This window comes from Lactuca sativa, chromosome 5, assembly GCF_002870075.4.
Source record: "Lactuca sativa cultivar Salinas chromosome 5, Lsat_Salinas_v11, whole genome shotgun sequence".
In the NCBI taxonomy this organism is placed as follows: domain Eukaryota; kingdom Viridiplantae; phylum Streptophyta; class Magnoliopsida; order Asterales; family Asteraceae; genus Lactuca; species Lactuca sativa.
This window is the reverse complement of record NC_056627.2, coordinates 251,320,853-251,342,431: the sequence shown is the minus strand read 5'-3', so window position 1 is coordinate 251,342,431 and position 21,579 is coordinate 251,320,853. Positions and strand designations below refer to the sequence as shown.

At 37.9% G+C, this 21,579-nt stretch overlaps 2 protein-coding genes and 1 long non-coding RNA gene across 3 annotated transcripts; 1 reads left to right on the top strand and 2 right to left on the bottom strand.

The window, feature by feature from the left end:
* Positions 1 to 1,007: 1,007 nt before the first annotated feature.
* LOC128126286 (uncharacterized) lies at positions 1,008 to 1,593 on the bottom strand. The gene is made up of 4 exons (XR_008224077.1): positions 1,512 to 1,593; positions 1,358 to 1,421; positions 1,181 to 1,268; positions 1,008 to 1,094 (listed from the first exon to the last, which is right to left on the bottom strand). It is a non-coding gene; the product is annotated as an uncharacterized LOC128126286 (long non-coding RNA).
* Positions 1,594 to 1,665: 72 nt separating this feature from the next.
* Positions 1,666 to 2,513, bottom strand: LOC111884889 (uncharacterized). Its single transcript, XM_052771567.1, has 3 exons — positions 2,253 to 2,513; positions 1,821 to 2,039; positions 1,666 to 1,740 (listed from the first exon to the last, which is right to left on the bottom strand). The coding sequence occupies exons 1-2, from the start codon at positions 2,508 to 2,510 to the stop codon at positions 1,935 to 1,937; spliced, it is 363 nt and encodes a 120-aa protein (XP_052627527.1). The 5' UTR covers positions 2,511 to 2,513; the 3' UTR covers positions 1,666 to 1,740; positions 1,821 to 1,934.
* A 4,290-nt stretch (positions 2,514 to 6,803) lies between these two features.
* LOC111899494 (glycosyltransferase BC10) lies at positions 6,804 to 8,561 on the top strand. The gene has a single exon (XM_023895330.3). The coding sequence runs from the start codon at positions 7,091 to 7,093 to the stop codon at positions 8,189 to 8,191; it is 1,101 nt and encodes a 366-aa protein (XP_023751098.1). The 5' UTR covers positions 6,804 to 7,090; the 3' UTR covers positions 8,192 to 8,561.
* The last annotated feature ends 13,018 nt before the right edge of the window (positions 8,562 to 21,579 follow it).

Below are 21,579 nucleotides of genomic sequence, written 5' to 3'. Positions count from 1 at the left end.
CACAACAAAAAGATTTGAAACTTACCTGTCCAGTAAGAAGAGGGGTATCAGCAACAAGCTTGAAAGCAACAGGCCTTGGAGTACGCACAGGCCAAGCCTGCAAATAAAAGGTGCATCAAGTATAAAAGAGAACAAGGAAACTGATATTAAAAACAAGAACTTTGATCATTAGAATAAAAGAGAGAGAGAGAAAAATAGAGAGGGAAGAAATGGAATGGAATGACTCATTCCATTCCATTCCATTCTATATTCCAACCTTTACCTTGTTTTCTTATCATTATCAGTTGTATCTACACCTCTTTCATTTCCTGCAAGATTTATGAACGAAGAATGACATGTGATCGTGAAGATTCCTCATTTGCATCTGTTGTCCCTGTGATTGTAAATTAGTAAAAAAGTACAGAAAACATGAGAATTTAATCATTTATATATTGAAATTTGTTAAATATGAGGAATGATATAACTTACAAGCAAACGATCCCAAACAAGGTGACCATCATTTGGTTTGAGGTGATAATAAGAGCATCCAAAAGCAACAGCAGCCACACCAATGTAAAAGCATGTCCAACCACAAAGCTCACCTTGTAGACTTAGGCATTTTATACCAGGCAGAATCAGGGGCAGTATAAACCTGAGAAGTGGATGCTACTTTGTTTAATTGTAGTTATCACTATTATATAGGTCATCCATAAAAGTTAAAAGGTACACCAAAAATTCTCTTACAATTTTGGTCCCCAAAAATTCTCTTACAATTTTGGTCCTTTGAAATTTCTTGTAGAGTTTCAGTCCTTGTTCTAAGTAAGATGACCATTTTTGGTCCCTGAGTATTGCTGATCTTTTCAATTTTAGTCCCAACTCATTTTACTTGGAACGAAGAGTAAAAACGTTACAAAAACCTCAAATAACGATCAAATTTGCAAGAGAATTTTGTAGGACCCAAATTGAACAAAATCAGCCATACTCGAGGACCAAAAATGTAATTTTTGCAAAAATAAGTGAGAGAAAGCACCTTAATTTCCTTCACTTCAAATTCTTGGGTGTGTGACAAACAAGAGTTACCATAAGTTTCTGAGGCCAAACTTGACCCATTCAATCTGGGAAAAAAAATATGCAAATTGCCAAATTACCATATTATCCCTCAAAAAGAAAAATAGGAATGATGCAAGTGCAACACTCTTACAAGTCACTATCGAGATACAATGCAAAATGATTTCCCCCACCAAGCGCTAAATACTCAGTTGAACAAAGAGTAAAATACCGATTCACCCCTAATAAATGCACAATTAACATAATAAATCCCAAATAAATATTAAAATTATAAAAGATTTTTTTATATATTATCAAGAAAATGCAGTACCTGTGGGGCGATATATAACAGGACGCCCTGGTGTATTTGTAAACACAAATGTATCATTCGATCCCTGTATAGTATTTACTCATCATAGTGAAAAAGGGTAGAAAAGTCTTTTGTCAACATATAGAGAAACGAACTTAATTAAACAATTACAAACCTGGTATCTTTTCTTTGTTGATGGTTTCAAAGGTGCCTCAACTAAACCACCAAACACTGCACCTTTACGATCTCCAATAACCTGAAAATGTTTAATCAAGTTTCAGTTAAAGGGTAAAGTTGACATTTTGCATAGTTACTGAAGACAAGACATTACCAGTAGACTTAACCCGGGGCAAAGATTGCTTCTTCTATATAAGGTTGAAAGAGATATGCCATGCCTCCATGTACTAACATATAAAAAAGATAATGATATATCAAGATTCAAGAATAATGTGAAACTGAAAATATGATGAAGATGAAATTTTACCTGTATAGTAAGACCCATTTCTTTCCTTGACTGAGAACAGGGAGTGCAACATAAAGATCAGAACGTGTATTTTCTGTCATAAGTTGTGAAGGTTCTGACATTTTTGGAAGTTTATCAGAAGGAAAATCTGAGAACAAGAGCCTCAACAAGTGCTCCAGTTCCACCAACAGGGTATTCTAAACTACAACCTGGTTTATACCATTCTGCAAACATATAAATCTGCAAATATGTGGATATATATACAGGCAAAAGATTAGACATTTAGAGAACTATAAAATATGAAGGAATAGAATGGATTCTGTTTGGTTGGAATGGAATGGATGAGGACATGTGGTAATGAAATAGCCCATTCCATTCCTTCCTCAATTCCATCATACCAAAAAGTAAAACTACCTTAAAAGAAACTTTTTAATGTATGATATGATTATGTACCATTTCTGCTGAAAGAACACCATCGGATTTCACTCCAGCAAGTAAGAAAGACAAAAGATCCACCCAATTTCTAATGAAAGGATCTTTGAGTCCCAATGAATCAACTATTTCTGAAAAAGGGCGTAAAAGCTTTGTGGCACCAAGAACACCTTGAGGTCCCATTTTTGCAAATGATTTTAGGAGTGGATATGCATATCTAACTCCAGCAGTAGAAACAACTCCCAAATCACCTCGAATAGATAAAGGTGGCAAAGCCATGGCAGCTGCGTATTGTACTGTGGGGTATTCCTTCTTGATTTTAGATGTCACTTGGATCCATGATCTTCCTGCATATATATACATGACCATAAATTATTATATGACTTTAAAGTTGAAAAATGATATCAACTTTAAAAAGGTTAAATGCAAGAAAACTTATTTACAGATTATATAGAAAAACTTATTTCTATCATTACTCATGATTTTGTTATTTTTCAAAACAAAATAATAACTTTCAAATCATACATCCAAACACCCCCATTAGCATTAAACCAATTCATAATCGTTTATCTACTAAAATAATTATAGTCAACATATTTATTCAAACAAGGAACCAAAAAGACCTTACCCTCGATAACAAGCCCATAGTAAAGCATAAAAATCAAGTTGTTCCATGGAGAACATGTCACTTGTTCAAGCAACACCTACAAATATATAGATCAAATCGCGAATTAGGTGTCATATAATTCAGTTGTAAGATTGTAAATTTCCATTGTTATCCTTATTATCAAAGGTTCTTAGGATACCTTTTTGGCAACTGTTGTCGTGTCTTTTTTGCCCTTGAACAACTTATCCAACAATAAGTGGTAGAAATGCCCAAATGGTCCAAGATATGCACACCCAAAAAGCTACAAACACTCCCGCATTAATATTCTATACTGATTCTTTTATATATATATATATATATATATATATATATATATATATATATATATATATATATATATATATATATATATATATATATATATATATTTGACTGGTGCTTTTTCATTTATTGCAGAGAGAATAAGTTATGTGACTTTCATATCCTGATATTTTATATGTGACACCCCGACCTTACGGATACTGTCATTTATTCTTAGTATTCTTTAATTCATTAGGAATGGTGAAAAGTTTAACAGCAGAACATGGTAACCTGCTATCTGGTAACACCAATGGTTCCTAAGTGCAAATCAAGAAAATAAGAGCAACAAATATCGCAGGTTTCTCTCCCTCCTTGAAATTGAGCACAAGTCTAAAACAAAAGAAATATGATGAAATTGAACACAGGGCCTAAATTCTTTGAGAAATTTTCAGAATTCAATGAAGAACCATACATGTTCAACAGAAAAATCATAAATCAAAACCTACGTATTATCAAAAAATTGGACCTGATGAGAAGAGGAAAAAGGAAGAAGCGTACCTGATGAGAAGGGGAAGGAGACTTCAAAAAATTGGAACAGATGAGAAGAGGATCGTCGACGATTGGTTGTTGCGGGAGAAGAAAATTGGCGTTGAAGTAGGAGAAGAAACGATGGAGTCGCTGATTTCTTCCTTTGGTAGGGCAAGGGTATAATTGGAAACCCTTCTCCCTTTCTTCCTCCTTTCTCAGTCAGTCGATTTTTTTCCATCTTACCCGATTAGATTAAGCTTTCCGAGTCAAATACACAAATTTAGTTCATCAAACGTCTTTATCTGACCGGGTCATCAAAAAAAGTCGTTGATGTCTGAGATTCGATACCTTGAACCAAGAAATCCCTAAATCTCTATGAGATAGGAGCGCCGACACCTCGATCGATTTTGTTGAGAAGCATCGAGCATAACACTAAATCTTTTGGGAGTCGCAGTCGCATGCCAGGAGAAGTGAATGTGATGTTGCAGTGGTCTGTTAGAGATAGACAGAAAGGAGGGACATGGATGGAGGAAAAGGGTGGCCTGGTGGTTCTAGGGTTTTTATACAAATGGTGGTGTTAGTAACCAACGATGGTGATTGACCATGGAGTTTCGAGACCTTGACTTTAATGGAGCTATTGTTCTACTTGATATGGAAATCACTCTAAATTTGTAGTTGTAATACAGCTCTTCTATTGATTGAGAGGCTAAGAAAGTACTTGAGGAACTGAAGATCGAGGGAAGTAGATGAAGGGTTTTTGAACTGAAACTGTAGTTCCAACAATAGTCATGGTTCCAAAAACTGTACCCCTTTGATCAATTTCATGGCCTGGTGACCAAAAAACCTTCGATTTCACTAAGAACCGGAACCCTAGTTCCAACAATAGTCGATTTTTGGTATTTGATTGAGAGAGAGAGAGAGAGAAGAACGATTGAAAGAAGGTAGAGGAGAGCTTGGCGGGTTTTTAATTTTTTCAGAATTTCATTTCCCCCTTTCCCCCACTATTAAAGGATGGAACGCGCGTTCCATTAAAAAATATAAAGCGACATCCTTAGACGACGCGCATTTTATTATAGGTGCCCTCCGTGTTTTTTTTAGACACTAATTTAAGGGCGTGCAATAATGCGTGTCTTCTATCCTAAAATTTTTTGAAGAGATGACATTTTTCTAATGTCACTCTCCTTTGCGTAACATAGATCAATGAGCGTCGTATTTTGCGCGTCGTAAAAGGCCTTTTTTCTTGTAGTGTTGGTTAATACTTAATTATTGATATTCTTGTTTAACGCGATTTAAAAAAAATAAATAAATAAATAATAAAATATAAACGGGTTTGAATTTGGAAATCAAAAGCTATAAATAAGGGAGTTAAATTAGGAACAATATTAATTAGAGAAACTGATATCATGTATATAAATAAAATGATATATTTCAATTGATAAAATAATTACTGAATTTAAAGATGTTATAATTATTATAAATTCTATAATTAAATGTAATTTTGTTTGAATTTTATTTGGGGAAGATGATGTCAGCATTTTGATCTAATAGTATAAAATATAGGATTAAAACACAATCAAGAGCCCTGATTGTTTCATTGGTGAAATAAAGATTCTCTTTTAATAATATTTAAAGATGAGTTTTTTAAAAAAGAAAAAATTGAACAGGTTTGAAAACTGAAGCCAAAAACTATAAATAAGGGAGTTAAATTATGAACAATATTAATTAGGGTAAATGATGGTATAGATCGTCTAAAGATGGAGATGCTTGATTCAGTTTGTAGAAATTTGTGTGAAGCCAAAACACAAGTGTGATAATTGGAGATGCAAGTAAGAGGCAATACACAAATTCTAAGAATACATGAGAAAAAAGGAACCAACTTATGGTGCTACATTCTCTTATGAACACACAAAGCATCAATAGAAGCACAACCATTGACATGAGGACGAAAAGGATTAGGAATTATGGTTTAAAAGAAAAAAAATAAAGGAGAAAGATGGGGCGGCTATTCATGTTTTTGACAAGATTTATGGAGAAACCAATACTTAATATATATAGATACAATGATATGCTTCAATTGATAACATAATTGCTGATTTTAAAGATTCTATAATTAACTCGAATTGTGAAATATATTTTAGAAAGTATGATAGATTCTATAATTAAAGATTTTATAATTAAATATAATTGTGATTGAAATGTAATTGCTAAATTTAAAGATTCTATAATTAAATGTTTGATTTATATTTGGAAAAGATGATGTCAGCAATTTGATCTAAGGATCATATGATTGAAATACAATCAAGGGCCATGATTGCTTTATTGGTGAATTAAGGGTTCTCTTTTAATAATATTTAGAGATTGTGTTAGTAACCTAATTTTATCAACATAATTTAACCATAATTGTAATGTTCGAAGTCTATGAGTTTACTATTAGATTTTTTATATTCTCATAATATTTTTTATATATTTTTTTAATGAAATTATGGATTATAATTATAAAAAATCTAAATTTTAAAAGTTATAGTTAAAAATTAATTTTTGGGCATATATGTTTCAATTTCATTTTTTACATAGATGTTTTCTTTTATTTAATTTGTCTAATATTTATTGTCCAGTTTTAACTTTTGAAATTTCATTTTTTACATAGATGTTTTCTTTTATTTAATTTGTCTAATATTTATTGTCCAGTTTTAATTTTTGAAGTCTTTATTTTTTAATTTTGATCTTAAATATTTTTATTTGTATTATACATTATTTGATTAAACTTATAATAATGAAAAGATATTTAAAACATAATCAATTTGTGTATTTTACATCAAGTATTATAAATCAAAATTAAAAATATTTAATGTCAAAATTGAAGAATAAATAGTTCAAAAGTCAAAAGTAGACAATAAATATAGGATGGAGATAGTATATTTTAAAGGTAGTTTTATCAAATATCTCCATAATCAAAATACAGTTAACGAAATGGCCAGCGGTCATGACGATTAAGATATTCATACTTTGCTTATTGATACCACTTTTCACAAAACGTTTTCTTCTCCAATTTTTAACAACGTAGACAACATTTTTGTTAAAAATATTGATTAAATCAAGTAACAAGTTAATAAATAATGCATTTAAAAAAGTGTATTATAATACATACGAATAACAATTTAATAACATGATCATGCAAAATGAAGGACAGAATTTGTTATTACGTTATGAATTTAACCCACAAGTTAATCATTAATCCAATTCTAAACTTCCAGAAAACAACAAGAAAACTTAACATGATAAACGTTGAGAAGGAAGGAGCATATCATGGGAATCCGAAAACTCATTCATCAATAAGAACTTCAATCAAAATCAAAACGTATTCTGCATTCGGCTCTTACTCGATACCCCCATTATATTTGATTACCTGTGTCACCTTTCACCCATGTCCCCAACTCCTCTCACTCTTCTCTGCGCCCTTCTTCTCACGCTTCCCCTTGCCATCGTTTTCACCATTAACACCGACCTGACCACCATCACCACCACCGTTTCCCCACCACCCCAATTGCAAAAACCCAACAACAGATTCATGGATGAAGAGATGGATGATAAGTTACTTTTCCATCTGGCCTCTCGTCTCAACCCCAACCCATCACCCGCCGGAGCACCCAAGAAGCTTGCATTCATGTTCCTCACTACCGACCGGCTGCCATTAGCGCCACTCTGGGAGCTCTACTTCAACCGCACCAAAGCAAAACACCTATACAATATATACATACACGCCGATCCTAATCTCCGATATGACCTGCTCCTTCAAGGAGTTTTCAGCAACCGCACCATTCCCTCAAAACCCACCCGCCGCAACACTCCCACACTCGCCGCCGCTCACCGACGGCTACTCGCCCGAGCTCTACTTCACGACCCCGCGAATTACATGTTTGCCCTGCTCTCCCCCTCTTGTATACCTCTCCACTCATTTGATTTCACCTATAAAACACTGATGAGCTCCAAGAAGAGCTTCATAGAGATCCTACAAAACGAGGTTGGCGCGTGGGGAAGATGGACAGCGCGTGGGGAAACCGTGATGCTTCCAGAGGTGTCATATGAAAGATTCAGAATCGGGTCACAGTTTTCTGTGTTGACACGTCATCACGCCAGGGTGGTTGTTGCTGACACGCGTCTATGGTCCAAATTTAAGCTGCCGTGTCTGAAGGAGAACATAGGCAGGTGTTACCCTGAAGAGAACTACTTCCCTACGCTCTTGTCCATGGTGGATAGGAGAGGATGCGTGCCAGCTACGCTTACCTACGTTGACTGGAAGCGAGGCCAACATGGTCACCCGTATACGTTTCAGGCTTCGGATGTGGGTCCGGAGTTTATCAAAACACTCCGGGGAGTACGGCCGAGATACGGTGACGAGGAGATGAACGGTTCTGATGCGTCTGTGATACGACGAAATGACCCGTTTCTGTTTGCGAGAAAATTTGGGGCGGATACGGTGGGCGCGTTGTTGGACATAGCAGACGACGTCGTATTGAGGGAGTAGACATGAGAGTGTTTTTCGTAAATAAAGGCAATAACTAAGGGCGAAAGGCGGGACCAAACCCGTGCTTTTGTGCTTTGATTTAGCAATACTTTTCTCTAAATTAAATAATTAAATAACCATAAATTTCGTCAAATAGTAACTAAATTTATCTGGATTGAATATATTTTTTTTTTTTCTATCAGTTGTAATTTATAACTTCAAAATTTAGTAGTTTATACATAAAATCTTGCTAATCGATGTAACTATAACATTAAACTATTCTCTCAATTTCTCTTTCTAAATCAGTAAATGAATGTCTGATTTTTATTCTCAATTTCTCATTCTAAATCAGTAAATTGATATCGGATACTCTGATTTCTATTCTCTCAATCTGTGTAAACTTGTTGTGCTGCCACATTCAATCGATCATCTTAACTTGTAGTCGAGTTCTATTACTTTCAACCTGCAATCTGAGTTCCGAGTTCTGGACTTCAATCAATCATCTGAAGAATATGACCGAGATTATCTTATCTTCTATTGTGTTTATCTTATATTTATTTATTCCTAGTTTCCTGATAGGATTATGATCTCTTCTTTCATGTTTATCTGTTTGAGTCTTTGGTATACATGTACTCTTTATCAATTGAATAAAACACACGACCTGGAACTAATTATTCCAGTTGAACCCTTTTTAGATTTCTATATGGTATCAGAGCGGATCCTCTGATCCGCCAAAATCGCAAAACCGGAAACCTTCTCCATGGCAGGACCAACAGATGGCGTTGAAGGGAGTGGGAAAGACAAAACCAAGAATCCTTCTTCTGATCCAGACTCTCCGTATTACATTCACCCCACTGATTATCCACGTCAGATGCATGTGAATGATACTCTAAAAGACAACAACTACGCAGACTGGTCTCGGGAGATGAGTGACTTTCTTATCGCCAAGAATAGGGCCGGCTTCATCGATGGAACTCTTCCAAAACCGGAAGAGGATGCACAAGACTACAAAGCATGGCTGCGTAGTGACGCTATTGTGAAGGGATGGATCACTATCGCCATGGAAAAGGAAATCAGAAATAGCGTAAAATACGCAACGACTGCTAGACAGATTTGGGAAGACCTCCAAGAGAGATTCGGAAAAGAAAGTGCTCCGAGGGCTTATGAGTTAAAACGAACTCTAACAACTATAAGACAAGACAATCAATCAGTTTCTGCCTACTACACAATGATGAGAGGAATATGGGATGAAATTGATTCTGTCTCGCCTCCACCAACATGCACCTGCAACAATTGTTCCTGCAATTTAGGAAAAAGACTCATGGAGTCCAAAGAAAAGGAACATATATACGAATTTTTGATGGGCCTTGATGACAGCTTTGGGACCATTAAGACCCAAATTCTCAGCACTAAACCCATACCAAGCTTGGGTACTGTCTACCATTCGGTATCCGAAGATGAACAGCAAAAGAACATCAGCACCACAAAGAAAACAGTGGTGGAGGCAGCAGCTTATCAGATACGAACACCACCAAAAATTGAAGCCAATTATCCTGAAAAACGCGTTAGTCGTGAGAACCTTAAGTGTAAGCACTGCAATAAAAGCGGACACACGATTGATGGATGTTTTGAAAAGATCGGGTATCCTGACTGGTGGGAAAATCGACAACGAAGAGCTCCAAACGATCAGAAGAAACCGATAAAACCGAAACCCAAGGTTGCTGCAGTTGGAGTTGAATTCAGTCCCATTCCCAGGCTTAATGTTGAACAATATAAAAGGTTGCTACAACAGTTAAGCAGCGAAACTAAGCATGAGGCTAACAAGATTAGCTTTCATCGGCCATGGGTCATCGACTCGGGAGCAACTGAACACATCACCTGTGATGATTCTGTCCTAATCAATTTAAAGGAATCACCTGATGGTGCTCCTGTTAAAATACCAAATGGTGACAGTATCCCCGTTCAAGGAATAGGGAGTGCTTACTTGCCAAGTGATTTGAGTGTCGATAATGTCCTTTACATTCCAGATTTCAAATGCAACCTTTTGTCTGTTAGTAAATTCACTAAAAATCACAATTGTTTTGTAACATTTTTCCCGGATTTTTGTTACATACAGGACTTACACTCGAGGAAGCTGATTGGCATGGGGAGGTGTAAGGATGGTCTTTATAACATGGAAGAGATGGATACAAGCATCAAGGCTATGGCAGTCAAGGTTGATGTTGAAATCTGGCATAGAAGGTTAGGACATGCTTCAAATTCTAGACTTCAACATATTAGTTTTTTGAATAGTTTAGGAGAAATAGATCATTGTGATTCATGTATTAAACCTAAGCAAACTAGATTACCTTTTAAAGATAGTTTTATTAAAACTTCTGCACCTTTTGACTTAATTCACTGTGATATATGGGGTGGTTATCGAGTTCCTTCACTTTCTGGGGCCCGATACTTTCTTACAATTGTTGATGATTATAGTCGTTCCACTTGGGTCTATTTGTTAAAGCACAAATCAGATGCAAGCTCAAGTCTTGTAACTTTCTACAAAATGATCGAGACCCAATTTGAGAGAAGAATTAAAAGAATTAGAAGTGATAATGGAGGAGAGTTTGTTTCAAACTATATGCAGAAATTCTATCAAGAACATGGGATTTTGCTCGAAACTTCATGAATCCATACCCCACAACAGAATGGAATAGTTGAGAGGAAACATAGACACCTCTTAGAGATAGCTAGAGCTTTACGTTTTCAAGCTAGTCTTCCTATCGAGTTCTGGGGTGAATGTGTTCTTACGGCCACTTATATCATAAATAGATTACCTTCTCGATCCATCCAAAATAAAACCCCATATGAAATTCTTTTTAAAAGTAAGCCTTCATATGATCATATGAAAGTTTTGGGTTGCTTGGAATATGTCAAGGAGAATAAAGCTGGAAAGGACAAGTTTGAAGAAAGGGGGAAGCCTTGTGTTTTCGTAGGATATCCAAAAGGAAAAAAGGGGTATCGAGTTTTTGATATCCAAAGCAAAGGGATCATTGTTTCTCGAGATGTGAAGTTCGTAGAAGGCATTTTTCCTTTCCAAAATATTGAGGATGAAAATCAAAATAGGAACCATAAAGGTTCAAATCCTTTTGACAATACTTATGATAATGAGACAGTTGCCATTCTTGATACTGCTGATCATGCGCCTGTTGTTGATCAGCCGGTTCCAAACAGCACTTCGAGTGTTTCTGCTAGCCCACAACACAGCCCAGACAGGACGTCTTCTAACGATGGGCCAACATTATCCCAAACAAGTCAATCTGATATTGACCCAGCCCGTCATCCAGCCCAAAACACTCGTCCTGAGCGAACTCGAACCAAACCTGCACGATTGCAAGAATTTGAAGTCGAATTACCACCTTCCATTGACCATTCTCACTCTCATGTCAACACGGCTTCTTCAACGGTACATCCTTTATCACATTGTGTGTCTTATAAGAATTTTACTAACTCCCACAAGGCTTACTTGAGTGCCATCTCTTCTCAAGATGAGCCCAAACACTTTTCTAAAGCAGTTAAAAGTCAGCATTGGAGGGATGCTATGCAAAGGGAGATTCAAGCTCTTGAAAATAACAACACATGGATGTTGACAAATTTGCCACCTGGAAAGAAAGCCATCGACTCAAAGTGGGTTTACAAAATCAAATATAAACCGACTGGTGAAGTAGAGCGCTACAAAGCAAGATTAGTTGCAAAGGGTTTCACCCAGATTGAAGGCGTTGACTTCCATGAGACGTTTGCACCGGTCGCCAAGCTAGTGATGGTCAGAACCATATTAGCAATTGCTGTTCAGAAACGATGGGTAATTCATCAACTCGATGTAAATAACGCTTTTTTACATGGAGATTTAGATGAAGAAGTATATATGAAGCTCCCACAAGGTTTTGCAAAGGAAGAGGATACTCGAGTTTGTCGTCTATGAAAGTCTTTGTATGGTTTACAGCAAGCCTCACGAAATTGGTACAACAAGTTCACTGAAGCACTTTTGCAAATTGGTTTCAAACATTCTAAGGCTGATCACTCTCTTTTTATATTTAAGCAAAAGGATATCTTTATTTCAGCACTCATCTATGTGGACGATGTTATTCTTTTGGGAAATAATGATCGTCACATTGCTAAAATTAAAACCTTTCTCGATAGCAAGTTCAGCATCAAAGACTTGGGAACGCTGAAATATTTTCTTGGAATTGAGGTGGCCCGGACACCGGATGGAATGGTTCTTAGCAAAAGGAAGTATACTCTTGATATACTTACTGACAGTGGTTTGGAAGGATGTAGACCAAGTTCTTTTCCTATGGAGCAGAATATTCGTTTGACTAACGAAGATGATTCACCCCTAGTTGATGCTGGGAAGTACAGGCGGCTTGTTGGTCGTCTTCTATACCTACAAGTCACCTGACCTGATATTGCGTTTGCCGTAAATACGCTCAGCCAGTTTGTTTCGGCCCCTCGGGAAACTCATTGGATCGCTGCTCTTCGTGTGTTACGATACCTTAAAGCTACGCCTGGTCAAGGCATTTTTCTTCCGGCTGATAGTAATTTAACATTGGTTGCTTATTGTGATTCCGATTGGCTTGGTTGTCCTTTCACGAGGCATTCAAAGACCGGTTATTTTATTACTCTTGGAGGTGCTCCTATCTCTTGGAAAACAAAGAAGCAGTCCGTTGTGTCCCGCTCTTCTGCTGAAGGTGAGTATAGATCCATGGCCACTACAGTGAGTGAAATTTTATGGCTTCGTTGGTTGTTAACGGACCTTGAAGCTTCTCAGACGGCTGCTACTCGACTTTATTGTGATAATCAAGCTACACGGCATATAGCTAACAACCTGGTATTTTACGAACGTACTAAACATGTTGAGATGGATTGTTATTTCGTTCGAGAGCGAGTTGAGTCTGGGGAAATATTTCCAGCTGCTATTCACACCAAAGATCAACTAGCCGACCTTTTTACCAAACCACTTGGGACTGACAGATTTTGTTCTCTGTTGGGCAAGATGGGCGTTCGTGATCTCCACGTTCCATCTTGATGGGGAGTGAAGAATATGACCGATATTATCTTATCTTCTATTGTGTTTATCTTATATTTATTTATTCCTAGTTTCCTGATAGGATTATGATCTCTTCTTTCATGTTTATCTGTTTGGGTCTTTGGTATATATGTACTCTTTATCAATTGAATAAAACACACGACCTGGAACTAATTATTCCAGTTGAACCCTTTTTAGATTTCTATATCATCTAAATCTAGACTACTGGTTAGGCATTACAACCTGAAGCAAGACAGCAATAGGAGAACGATTTGTTTGAGTTCTTTTTCTATGTTCTTTACTTAGTGTTTTCTTATTTGTTTATGATTTCTGATTTCTTTTCATTCATCAACTGATTTGGTTGTTTTTTTACTTGTTGGAATCGTACAGTAAAAGAGAGTTATTGTCGCAAAAATTTATCCTCTATTTGAGCTCCAAATTATGAGTGAAATCTGCCCTGATTTGTGTGGTTTGCTCCAATTCTGATTTTTACATTGAATTTAGTCGCTAAAATGGGAAGTCAAAAGTTAGTTGTTGCTCCTGGTTTTTGTGGGAAGTTCACAAGTTGGTTCCTATTCCTAGTAAGGCCATACGAAATGGTCACGCGTGTTTCGGATGCCACATAGATATTTCACCATTTCACACCCAACCCACCAGGGTATGGAAATGGTGTTCACCGGTGGGGTGGTGGTGAAGGGGGCAAAAAGAAAGAAAGAGAGAGAGAGAGAGGGAGAGAGAGGGGGGGGGGGAAATTGTGAGGGGCCAGGTTCACACCAATCAGATGCAGCGTCTTCTTCCGTCTTCCCATTCACGTCACACGCAGCCCACCAGCTTTGGGGGCGGTGTTCACGCGTGGGAGAGGCTGCCACCTCAGCTTAGAAAGTAGGATCTCATGATTGGTGTTTCAACAAAGTTGTTTAGTTATGTTGTATCAAAGTTCGTTGACTTTCGCTGTTGTGTTCACATGTTCGTTGCTATATTGAAGACTTCTATTACTTGTTAGGGCTTTTCTTTGGGTTGTTAACATAATTCATTAATTTAATTGTTTTTTGTGCTTCCTCGTGGTTAATATTGTCCACTGGTGTTGTTGTTTTTTGTTTTCTTTTGCAATGATATATATGTTTCCAAATGGTTGTATGTATATAAGGTTTTGTTGATTGTATCGGCTATTGAAGCATCCTTGTAAAATAGTGTTTTAAAGTTGAAGTCATATTTAAGATGTACAATGACTTAAGAGAGATCGAAAGGTGTGACAATTTTTATTATTGAAAGTTATTTTTAACAAGTGTCAAATGTGATAGAATAATTTGTATATTTGCTTCAAGAATGTCATAATACATTGTTTTAAGTCAAAGTTTGTATATATCAGTTTGTGCAATGTCTTTAAATAAAAGGTTTTGTTACATTGTTGCTTTCTAATTTATATTTCAATTAAAGGGTTGAAGTAGATCAATGCCAATTAAATGGGGCATTATAATACCGTTATGTCCAGGACATGAAAAACTATTGGACCAACCCTGCATCAAAGTCTCCCAGTCATCAAAATAATACTCATGGTTTTCCTTGTCACGCCCCAAAACCGGAACGGCGGAAACGTTCTGAGGTGGATGACGTCATGTCAAGTATCACAACACATGCATTATAGTAATCAAAGTACAACAACCATTGCATTAATAGTAATAGTTTTACATAGTTTACATTACAATACATTAGAGTAATACAGGTAATAATAATAGGTGCAGCTTGGTACTAAACTGTCTTCGTCAGAAGCTCCGGGGATGTACCTGTCTAATGCTGACCTGAGAATACAAGTTATTTGAAAAGCGAGTATCAACATTTTTACAAATGCTGGTGAGTTCATAAGTATTTAGTGTCATTTTATTCAAATAACTTTAATAAAAGTGGTAGTTTTTAGAGTATCCAATAAATTAGAGTCCTTTCCAGAAAATCCTATATTTTCTTTAATCAAAGCAGTCTTCTACCAAGACTGGACGGAGTTCTGTGGTAAAAAATAGTTTTCCCTTAATCGCTATCATCATCAAAATACAAAATTTGATTATTAAAGAAAGAAAGAGAAATCAGAGAAATAACATGTGCCTCAGCAGTGAAGACTGCTGACTAAGGCAAAGGAATCATAGACTCCAGGAAAGTATCGGATGAACGACACGCCTGGCTCAGTCTAACAAAGGGAGAAACTGACCCCAGACGGTACCAAATGAAAGGTACAGCTAGCAAGGTCTAAAAACAGAGAATACAGACCCCAGATAGTATCATATGAAAATACAGCTACCAAGGTCTAAAAACAAAGAATACAGACCCCAGACAGTATCAAATGAAAGATACAGCTAGCAAGGTCTAAAACAGTGTGACTCTGAGAGTGGGTTTCCAGCATACAGTGTAAAATACAGTGTGAAAATACTGTTACCTTAAGGCCATGAATTATAAGGTAACCTGGGATACTCGTAACCATACTAACCGACACTAGAGTACATGACGCCCTGCAAGCGTCTATAAAATATGACATTTGTCACCCCTTGGCTTGGTAGGCCGTGGACTGTAGCTAGCAGTCAGGGTGCGGGGGTGTCAATCCCGTATAGATCTATACACACAATGTCCGTTCTCCCAACAGGAGACTCTGGTTACCAACTAGACGACGGAGAAGGCCGTGTCCCGAAGATGCATCCCAAATAGTGGGTAGTGGGTTTCCAATATAAGTGTTGAACTAGTGATAGAGACTCATAACTGAACTGACTAATGTAAACCTATATGTCTATGCTTGTGTACATAATATATAACTAATGATCAAATGACCTTCGGATGGACATCCAATCCCACCAGAACACATCTCAACGAAGAAAAAAATAGGGCGAACAAGTCTTCCTAAGTCCTTCAACCATTATTTATATGCATCTATACAAGAATAGGCATACATCCAACTACGTTTGAGTGTGTAACAAGTGGAAACGTATCGTGAAGTATAACCAAATCGTGATGTATAACCGAATCGTGATGTATAATCGAATCGTGATGTATAAGTGAACAGTGTGGAATAACCGAATCGTGAAGTATAAGTGAACAGTGTGGAATAACCGAATCGTGAAGTATAAACGAACAGTGTGGAATAACCGAATCGTGAAGTATAAGCATTAATAGGTATAAGTGTATCACGAAGTGGAAACATTAACAAGTAGGAGTTTAAACTAAGTAGAAGCGAAACAACGGTATCTAACAAGTAAGAGTATACGACATGAAAGCAAACTTTGATGAAAACCTTGGAAAAACCTTTATACTTAAGAAAATCACAACTTGGTATTCTTTGGTAAAATAAGTTTGAAAACCTTTAGAAATTCTTTGGAAACCTTTCATAAACCAGTTTAAAATGAACTTTGATAAAACAGTATAAGTAAGAATTTTGAACAAGTGAAAACATTTGAGAAAAACCATTTATAGTATGCTACTCGGTAAAACAGTTTACAGTGTGGTAAATCCTTGTGCATGCGGGTTATCAATCACACGTGATTGATATGATAAATGGAATGTTTAACTTGTATTCCCCCCCCCCTATAAAACATGTAAAAACATTTAAAAGGTTCATTTAGAGATATGAACTCACCTGGTGTAAGTGGATCCGACGAAGGTGCCGGTTGGGTGCTCGGCGTCAAGTAAAGATTTGGACACACTTAGGGACCTATTTAACATATGATAACATATTTTCACATACAATTAGTACATTTAATACTAATTAAACAAGTATACGCACTCTAAGGAGCGGAAAACACTTTGGTTAAGTGTTTGGGGTGTCCCGGGTAACTTTTAAGGGTGTGAATGGCTTAGGAATGGAGTTTACTCTCCAAGAGTAATTTCTCCTTATAGTGACGGCCCTGGGACAACTCCCCATGAGTTTACGGCCGTAAACTCATGGTGAGGGGTTTCTAGGATGTTTAAAGGCTTTATCTTGATCGTGGAATTTTGCTAGGTCCAAATCTAAATTGTATGAGTGGTTTTAAGGTGTTTAAAAGGACCATATGGGAGTTTACGGCCCATGAACCACCCCTATGGGAGTTCACGGCCGTGAACTCCTACCCTCTTGATTTTTTGGAAGTTTAAGGCCCTTATTCCAATCCTAGTAATTTATAATGAAGTATAAGGTCATTGGGGGGGGGGGGGGATTAAAACTACCATTTGACATGGTTTGGAGGTGTTTACGGCCTAAGCATGTGCTTGGGCCGTAAACTCCATTTCACCCCTCAAATCTATGTGTTTAAATTTTCCAAACCCGAAATAGCAAGTCCCTAATTTATGTATTAAGCCTAAGGGTGGTTTGGGAGTGTTTGGAACTTGATTTTACAAGTTTAGAGGGTGTTTACGGATTAAGCATGTGCTTGGGCCATAAACCCTCTTTTATGCCCCAAAATTGATTGTTTTAAGGTGCAAACACTCCTAGCTAAATCCCCAATTAGTTTCCAAGCTTTTAGGGACAAATTTGGGTCATTTTGGCCTCTTTTTAGGGGTTTACGGCCTAAGGAGGTTCTTAGGCCGTAAACTCCATTTCAACAGCTTATAAGGTCGATTTTTGGGGTTAAACCACAATCTATGATGTTTAGAATAAGCTAGGGTAAGGGGACATACGATTTGGAGGCGTTTGGTTGTGGATTTGAGGCGAAATCGGGCTTGTATAGAGAGAGAGTGAAAAGGGGTGGAATAAAGTCCATTCCCCCTTATATATGGGTTGGAGTTGGAGCTCAGTGGGAATCTACCCGATATTGTCGTTAAACGGGGCTTTTGGTCGCACCCGATTTAGTGGTCGTAATAAAATTTAACTTTTTTCCCAAATTGATATGGAAAAGTAAAGTAATTGTTTTATTTATTTTATTACGACTTTAACGACATAAAAATATAGATAAATAAAAAATTTATTTATTTGGCGACCTCTAATTAACGGAACTTTTATAAACTGAAATATTCCGTTAACGATAACGGGGTAATGTAACGGAATAAACTTGGTTGTCACATCATCCCCCCGTTAGAGGGAATTTCGTCCCGAAATTCACGTCTAGGCAAGGAAGTAGGTATGAATGATAGAGGCAGGAGGGTACTTCCTATTCGGTTTGTCCTCGCATTCCCAAGTGAACTCTGGTCTGTGTTTGTCATTCCAACAAACCTTCACCTACGGGATGCGGATTCCGTCTCGTGTAGTTAGTGGGTTCCGACTGGTGTATTTACGAGGTTAGGGTTCTCAATGGTTTCTATCAAGATGAGTGGGATACGAAGAGTGACGTCGGGTAAACACATATCAGTCTAAGAAGTGGATCGATCTGGGATGAAGCTTGTGGAATATTCAAAAGTAGTAGTGGTCTGAAAAGGGTTGGACCAAATCTCCGCAAGGATTCTCAGATGGTCCTAAGCTCTCGGAAGGGTAGAGCTTTTCAGCACTTAGAACATAGTGTACTTCTATGGCAAGATCATCACTGGTGTGATCACCATTCCGAAGTTCCTAACGTTCTCTCTCATACTAGTAGTGTAGTCCTTGAGGTTGGTTCCTAGGAAGCTCCGGTTATTTTTGGTTTTGCGTTTCCTGTCAATTGGCTTTTAGGGACTTTCTAGATCATCGAATGGGTTGTGTGTCTACGGTATCTTTTTGTGGTAGAGTGTCTATCTCAATCTTGTGTAAAATGAATATGCACGAATGAATCTTGAGATATTCCCAACGGAAACCCTTAGGGTCGAGGAAATAGGGTTTCACCAGACGAGTGTTGGACTATCTCGGGAGGTGGTTCTACTATTTCTGTGTGAGATAGTATTCTTGGAACACCTAATAGTCCAATGAATCTCTAAGACTTTGGTTATTCTAGTGCAGAAAGCGCATGCTCCTGCATAACCCCTCGATTAACACCAAGGCTGGTGTCAAGTCTATAATCTCTTTGGGATCTGGGTCATGAGGCTTAACGCAACTACTTTCGCACTTTGATCAAGTATTCTTGGCTGCGAAGGTTATCCTGTGGTTCTCGGTATTCTAGTGTTTACTTTGGAGAATGTAGTCTATCGTCTACAAGGCAACGGTGACTTCCTCCATGCGAGAGGGCGGAGGATTCTAGGCACTGTTTGTCGGTAACAGGCTGGACAAAGTGCCTGAGTAGTGCGAACATCTTCGGCAACTACTCATCCGAAGGTTCTGAGTTTCCTAGGTCTAGGTCAAATCTAATGAGTATAGGGTTCCATTACTCGGAATTTTTATCTCTTTACTAACTGAGGGTGTTAGTTATCATGTGAGCTTAACCGGTATGACAACAAATTTCGGATCTGTGGTCATTATAGTAGCTCAACCCGCAGTGGTTCTCTTGACTCCAACTCCTATTTTATGGAATAGGATGAAGGGCTTTACTATGAGGTTCGTGGTAGAGCTCATACTCTGCCTAACCACTAATACTTGGTGTATGCAAGCCGTATATAATTGAGGTCAGCAGGATGTTCAGCTGTGCGACTCCACCCTAGACCCACAACCCAACGAGGAACAGGGAGCAGGGAGGAAGCACACATCTTAAATCTTTTTGATATCAACTATATACCACCTTTATGCATATACCTGGTTATAGTGGTCAGTCCCATGAGTTCTATCCTCTGGGTTCACGAACCTGATGTGCGAGGTGCGAAGGGTCTTTCTGGGGAATCTACGGAGTATGCTTCGGGTGGTTATTGTCTTCTGGAGTATCTTCAGTGTCTTTCGCTTCGATTTCCATGTGACTAAGAGAGGTCGGTCAGCAGCGCACGGTACCCTTCTCTTGGGTACTTCGGAAGGTTTGAGATAAGAGGGACGACTGACGGATCGTATTAGATTTGATTATTTGTATTATGTTTAGGTTCGGAAGAACCTTTATTTGCCGACATGGCTACAGAGAAATTTATTTTTACACAGCACTAGGGATGTACATATGGTTGCACTACGTCAAACAATGATCGATAGAGTCGTCGAAGTTGGCATACCTCGACATGATATAAAATGAGGATCGATAGAGTCATGCGCTGAACAGGCACACAAGTTCTAGGCGTCTCGGGTTTCGTCCTATGTATCACTGCCGCGGATACTTGGACCGATAGAGTCGACGCGGAACTATAGAGAGTCCGAAGTGTTTCCGAGTAGAGTACCTTTTCATGAATGGATTCTCACAAGGCATTTCTATAATCGCCTAACATATACTAGTCATGTATAATTAAGGTGGGGAGGACTGTTGACTGAGCGACTCCGCCCTAAATCCACAACCCAACGAGGAACAGGAAATGAGGCGGCATTCACTCACTCTAGGTCTATCCATCTTAACTATACATGGCTGTAACGTATATGTTTAGCCATTATAGTTTTACCTGATGAATTTTAAATTTTATAACAGTGCTGCAACTTTCGCCTTAATGGGGAGGTATTTACATTTTGAATTAGTCTTTTAATGTTTTCGGTTTAGTTATCTAAGATCGAAAGACGTACCAAAAATCCACTGGGTTCCTTGATGCTTCTCCCTAAGCATTAGAGTTAGACTTTTCCTGTGCCCCTGTCGTTTCTCCTGCAGCAGTGATCCTTAGTATCCTCCTGTCTGCGCCGGAGTTCTTTATTATTGGACAATCCCTTTTGAGGTGTCCCGTCTCACCGCACTGATGACATGGCTGGTTCGTACTGGTATTGGTGGTAGGAGTGAGGTGCTTAGTCAGAGTTACGTGGACACGAGTGCCCTCCTCGTTCCTCCACTTTGAAAAATTTCCCTTTAAAGAGTCCGACTTTGACACCACTATTGTGTGTAGGGTTGGACCCGATGCTGGGGACTTGTGAAAGGGGTCGTGCTGGCGCTGGAGGGGTGGGAGTTTCCACTTGCTGCTGTTGCACAACAAGTTTGTGGAGTCGTTGACGCTCCTTTCGAGCGTGACGATTTCGTTTCCTTCTCTCTGTTTTACTACTTTTCCTGCTCATGATTGTCGTCATTGGTTGGCTTCCTAGGTTTGGTCTTGTAGGTGTTGGGATGGAAGGGTTGGTAGGGGTATTGATGATGGGTTTTAGCCATAAGAGCTTTCCTATGTGCGCATGCAAAACCCTAATGCTTGGATATAGGCTTTCTAATTAAACATGCTTTGAATCCAAGACTTCTAATAAATAATTGGGTATAAAAACAATACAAAATCAGATCTAGAAGTTTACCTTTGAATCTCTTGTTTGATCTTGTTGTCTTGAAGCTCTAGAGTCACAATTGTCACTCCTCTAATGGCTTACAAACACCAACTAGAAAAGAGGATGATTTGAGAGAGAGGTTAGGAAGAAATCGGCCATGGGTTCTTTTCCTTTGAAGAGATACCGATTTCCCTT

What these genes read in the sequence shown, in the direction of transcription:
- LOC111899494 (XM_023895330.3), top strand. Translation starts at nt 7,091, where the DNA reads ATGTCCCCAACTCCTCTCACTCTTCTCTGCGCCCTTCTTCTCACGCTT.
- LOC111884889 (XM_052771567.1), bottom strand. Translation starts at nt 2,510, where the DNA reads ATGGCTTTGCCACCTTTATCTATTCGAGGTGATTTGGGAGTTGTTTCT. An exon ending in GTGTTCTTTCAGCAGAAATG is followed by an intron (nt 2,040 to 2,252) that starts GTACATAATCAT and finishes ACATATTTGCAG; the next exon opens with ATTTATATGTTTGCAGAATG.